Source organism: Telmatherina bonti (assembly GCF_933228915.1).
Source record: "Telmatherina bonti genome assembly, chromosome: 17".
NCBI lineage: Eukaryota > Metazoa > Chordata > Actinopteri > Atheriniformes > Telmatherinidae > Telmatherina > Telmatherina bonti.
In genome coordinates, this window is record NC_136615.1 from 9,701,255 (window position 1) to 9,707,254 (window position 6,000).

Here is a 6,000-nt window from a genome sequence, read left to right on the forward strand (position 1 = left end):
TTTCCTCATAACAGGAAAGAGTTTCTTCCGTCTCGCTGAGCGATAACATCTGATTGGCTGTCCCACCCAGGCAGCGGGAGGAGATATGCTAATGAAGCCCTGACAAAGAGGCTGATGGAAGATAAATGGCTGCGTGTTCAGGCAGTCATAAGCATGCGTCTTTGTCATCATTACTGCTCTGCATTTCAGTGATAGCGAAGCCTGAGAATCTTATTTAAGGGAGACATGTGCTTTTTCTTATTCCCTGTCGTATCTGGAATGATCCAATGTTGGATGTTTGAGACTAGAATTTAAAATTCTCAGCCAGGTCATACATCATACGACTCAAACCGTCTTTAATAAAGGAGATGTGCAGTTCATGCTCATATTTCACATCGGATTGTGGCTCAAACATATTCAGACTCTTCTGAGAGTTTGTCATCCCCAACAAGTGGGAAACTATTACCAGGTGTGTAGACAGAGCAGAGAACGAGGCGGCGCTTACATGCACGGCTGTTACGACTGCCTGCTCATTCCCTCATAGTCTCTGCTCGCTGTCCCGGCTGGGATTGGTCCATCTGCTCACACCTTCATCTCCACCCTTCTAATTGGACAATTGATGCTCCAATCACTGCTGGCTCTACCAACTGCGTGGAAATAAAAGCCGCCTGGAAGCCTTCAGTCAGTGGCAACTGCTTGTTCCGTAGCCGTCAGCGTGCTTGTGTGTTTGGATTTCCAGTGGAGACTTGTTTTTCCTAGATTTGTTTTTCTTTGGTTTGTAGTTGTTTATTTTTATTGTTTTGGTGGTCACCTTTGGGCTCCAGTTAAACTGATAAGTTTAGTTTTATGGTGGTTGTAAAGCCCTGATGGCTTCTCTTTCTGTTAGTTTGGTTAGTGTGGAGTTGGGACTGACTAATGGTGTCGTGTTGAATACTATTTGTTTGTATTTTTCTTTTTAGACTATCAGTGCTGCTTTTGTTTGTAAATATCCAGCTGTTGTTTTTCTGTTTTCCTTTTACTGGCTGATTTTGGCACTTTGTTGTTTTAAGCAGCATTTTGAACCCCACCTCCTTTATTACCATTGTTATCTATTTTTCATCCATACCTCATCTCCAAACGCAACAATAGATCTGTATTGGTCCATCTTTCAACATCTTGCCACAGTTCTTCCTTTTGTTCAGCTCATTGCCTGAGCGGAGTTGGGTCGTAACAACGGCTCTTCAGCAGGCGTCCTGAATTCCCGTCAGAACACTGCAAACGTATAGGAAGGCTTTAGACTGCACACCATTCCTGTACTTCTACAAGCACTGTATTTCTCAGCTGTAACACTTCCTGTTTAGAACCAGGACTGCAATGAGGCCAGCCGGCATCAACAGTCACTAAAAAATCTTCTGGCCTAAAAGCTGATGTCACAATATCTTAATGCAATGAGCAGTGTGGCATTGTCGCCTGGTTTTCATGCAAAGCCGCTGTAAGAATACAGAGCTTTAATGGACAAGACTGTGTTTCTCTGAACGGCCACGGACACAGCTCTCAGTGTGAGATGCTGCACTTTAGGCCAGAATGTTGTTGCTTGTGTCTTGTCACACTTTGCTGGTTACTGACGGCCTTTTTTCTGTCAGATTGAAACGGTTCAGTCAGTATCGTCCCCGTCTGTGAGACGGCTCGCTCTGATTGGTTGTTCAGGGTAGCGAATGAGGTCAGGAAGAAACTGGCAGCAGTTAATGGCGAACATTATCATGTCAAACACAAACTTTTCATTTGTTTTTATTTTTCCAAAACAAAAAACACTTTTACAAGACCGTGACCAGAAAAATGGGAGGAATTAAAAGCACAAAGCAGACGCTGATTCTTTTCTCATTAAATCTACATTGTCCTTTTTCTTACTCGTACTTTATAACGTACCTTCTGCCGCCCACATCTGCACTGGCAGGCTGATTTTTGTGTTCTTTTATTCATGTAGAAAAAACACAAACTCGTGTGCCGTTTTGTTTGTTTATATGTTTGCGATGCGAAGAGGTCCAGTCGAGCCATCCTGTCTAAGCTGGTTTTTTACTTCAGCATTTTTCATCTTTCATGAAAAACAACTCTACAGAACAGACACCTGAAAAGCTACTTTTCTCCTGGCTCTGGTCTTTTAAGTTATTTCATTTATTTATTTATATTTTTCTTAATAAAATGAAAACTAAAAAGAAAAAAACTCTAGCCTAAAAAATGGCCTCATTTGTTACAACTAGATAGAAAAAAATAGTAAATATGGTGAAAAAAATAGTAAATATTGTGAAATGTACAAGATGACCTGGATGGAACTTTTAAAATAAAATTTAGAAAACCAACATGTATTTTTAAGTCTTTGTAATAATGTTACAGCTCCTACCAGCATCAGCGCCGTGCACCATGATGGGAACCGCCTTTGGTTGAGAAAAATGTTGGAACAAAACCAACTTTCTGAGTCTACAGCAACGACATTTACTAACCATTACACACAGCCTGACTTTAATATTCTCTAAAATATTCATTAAAAAACAAAGCAAATCCAGTCTCGGTAAATGTAATTGTTACTTTCTCTGCAACATGTGAAACTGTATCAGTCTGTTCCTGTCGTCGTCTTTAAACTGTGATATTGTTGTCAGAGTTTCCTGTCAATGAGTTTATGTACAAAAGAAAAACCATGCGTCTCACAATAAGCTCTTGTTTGTCAGGATGGAGGTCAGAAGTGTGTTCCCCCGGATGACTTCGAGTGTGAGGTGAGCAGCTCGGATTACACACTTCTGTCTGCTTTAGAAACAAACTACAGTTTCTACCAACACATTGCCTTTGTGAGTCCACACACACACTTTGTCCTGTGTTTGGTGGCAGTCAGGTTCAGGTGCATCAACAACAAAACATCATAACCTTTAAACATTTACAGAAAACTCGTCTGTTTCTAATGAGTCACACTTTAAGAGTTTAAAACCATTTTTAACATCAGCACAGTTAAAAAAAAACAAAAAAAAACCAAACTGTAATATGTTCAGTTTCCAGCTCAAGTTCATACAATTTTACTAGTTAAATAAAACTAGGTACATTAACTAAGTTAGTGCACATGCGACAATGTATGTAGCCTATAGGGTGCATTGTATTTGTTTATTTGTATTTAGTTAAATTATATGTTTAAGTACAGTACTTGAATCATTTTGACTTCACAAAGCTCATGAAATAAATGTAAATTAATTTTTTTTTAAAAAAGGAGCACAAGTTTCAAAGCTATAATCTCTTAGAACTTGTGACGTAAAGGCAGAGACAACGCCTCCGTGCACATATATTTTATTTTAATTGAAATGTCTGTTTTAATTGTTTGTACTGTTTCCCATTATTATGATGTATAATGTGTGTATTTAGATAGTTATTTAGTGATTGAAGGGGTATTTAGAGGGTATTTAGGGGAAAAAATGCAACATTAAGTGGAATTTTTGGTTACGACGTGGCGTAGGAACGGATCTTGTTCATAAACCGAGGACCACCAGTAAATAAATGAATCAAAATCTATCTAATTATCTATCTATGATGATTTCCTGTCATATGAGGGATTTGCTGAAGCCTCATCCCAACTGCAAAGCCCCTTGAAGATCTTAGAAATGCCCAATTAAAGCAGCTCTATAATTTAAATCAGGGGTACACAGCTCCAGTCCTTGAGGGCCACAATGCTGCAGGTTTTCAGTGTATCCCTGCTCCAACACACCTGACTTAAACTAATCCCTCATTGTGCAGAACTTCATTGTTTGTTGGATCCATTTAGGGGAAGCCAGTTGTGTTGGAGCAGGGATAATTGAAAACCTGCAGGACCGCGGCCCTCCAGGACCGACCCCCAGTGTTGTGTTTTGTGACACACAGAAGAGATGCTGTGATGTAGCTTAAATGAGATGCATGTATAAAACAAGTATGTGCGGTTTTTTTTCAGTATTAAAGAGAAAATAAACATTACAGAACAATTAAAGCGCAACAGAAATCTACATATTTATAAGCTTTAATGATAAATTCTCTCAGGCAATCTGGTAGCAGTTTCTGACATCATGCTTCCAGCTTGGGAGTCAAATTAAGAAGTTTAGTTGATATTTAAACATTCATTTCACACATGCCAGTAAATTTCCTTCCTCACAGACTTGCTCGTACATGTTCCAGCCCTGGTGTGTTTCCTAAAGTGTGGCAGGTTGAGTAAATACCCACCATCTGTTCTGACTGCAGGCAGATTAAATGTCCACAACCATAGCGCACAAAAACTTTTGTCTTCAGAAGTGCTTCATCAGCTGGAACTAAACTTCCTGAGTGTGTGTAGGAGCAGCATGTTGGAGCGAGGAACAGATCAGATGAAGGACATGAGGGCAGTTAACGTTTAATAAACCCCTTAAAGTAAAGCTCCTTATTAAACCGTGGTGCCAACAGAGCGCTCTGCCAGAAAGAGCTCAGCATCAATTATTTCGTTATAAAACATTCATGAGGATAAATGTTTTCTTACCTGCTCAAAGGAAAATGAATTTGCTAATGAAGTTTAAAATATTTATCACCGAATAAAACATCACCTTACAGAACAGTTTACCTGTAAGCATGAAGCTCGGTGGTTCAGGCGGCTCTGCTTCCTCCACACACCAGATGTGCAGAAGAAAAATGTAATATTTACTAATGATGGACACAAACAGCCTCCAAAACATCTAAAACTGTGACAGAATTAATTATCAGTTTAGTTTGTCATATAAAAGGAAGTTTTTTTTTTACTTTCTGTTGTTGATAGCAAGACTATAAAATAAAAAAATGACCATTTTTTTATAAATGAATAGAAAAAAAAATTAAAGAATAAAATTAGCTTTAAAAAATTAAATAGTTTAAAAAATAGAAAGAAAAAACAGAATGAATTCTTCTTTTTTTTTTACCAGAAAACTGGGAAAAAAGCAGATTTAACCTTCTTATATTTAATTTAATTTAATTTAATTTAATTTAATTCTTTGTTTATCCCAGAAGAAAATTGGAATTATTCTTTCAAGTTCAAATTATTTATTGCTAAACTCTGATCAATTCTAAAAGACTATTTGTTTCTAAAGGTATAATTTTTTAATAAAGCAAATAAATAATCAAGTTATTAACTATTTTTTGCTAATAAATACTGAAACCAAGAAATCTTATCATCAAATTAGTCATTAAAAAGAAATCTGAAGATAAAATCAAAGCAAACAAAGAAACATGTTGCATGCTGGTGATGTTCAGGCCGACGTGATTCTCTGGTGAAATCTCTTCATGGTTCAGGATCACGGCTGGAATTTCCCGTCAGTGAACGCAGCTCATCACTGTGTCCACACAACCTGTTAGCTGGCAGCTCCGTCAGCAGCTTCCTTTCATGTCAGACTCCTCCGATCATATCGGAACCAACTGTTCTTCCTGTCTAGCAAACATCAAACCGTGGTTAGGAAAGCAAACATTAGCGAACAGCCCTTATGTGACGGAGTCTAAAATTAGAGGAAAAAAAAAATTGCATTTCCAGCTGATTTCCAGCCAAGCAGCAGCTGATATTTAGGAAATATTGTAGCAAATGAGCTGGAAACAGACCAATCGCTGCATATTAATCTTCCCCCGCTAACACTTGTGGTTCTCTGTCTCCTCTGCTCAGACTCTGCTGGCCCAGGGGTCGATCAACTCTCAGGACTCTCTGGGAGCGAAAAGCAGCAGCCGGCGATCAGCTCCGCTCCAGCAACACATCGCCGCGACCGTGTGTGTGTCCTTTCTGCCAGTGCTTCTACACTACATCCCATTAATGTGAAATCACTCGCATATCTACATGCACACACACACACACACACACACACACAGACACACTCATAAATTTCAACTAACAGCATCGAAGACGGACTTTTCGGAGGAGGGGTTCTGGAGGATGTTCTGATTAGCCGTCGCAGACACACACAGGCCATGAGGCAGGAGAGCGGAGGAAGCTGGACTGTGGTGTGTTTTGTGTGTGTGTGTGTGTGTGTGTGGCTGAGGGGGGGTGTGTGA

At 39.2% G+C, this 6,000-nt stretch overlaps 1 protein-coding gene across 1 annotated transcript in view; it reads left to right on the forward strand.

Annotated features, from left to right (window-relative positions):
• gfra2b (GDNF family receptor alpha 2b) overlaps positions 1-5,767 on the forward strand; it is a gene marked incomplete at both ends in the record, with an annotated part of 156,029 nt that extends 150,262 nt beyond the window's left edge. Inside the window, 2 exons of the mRNA XM_079256998.1 lie at positions 2,682-2,798; positions 5,618-5,767. Of these exons, the coding sequence (XP_079113124.1) occupies positions 2,682-2,798; positions 5,618-5,767 (267 nt within the window). The remainder of the gene's footprint in view (positions 1-2,681; positions 2,799-5,617) is intronic.
• Between the last annotated feature and the right edge of the window lie 233 nt (positions 5,768-6,000).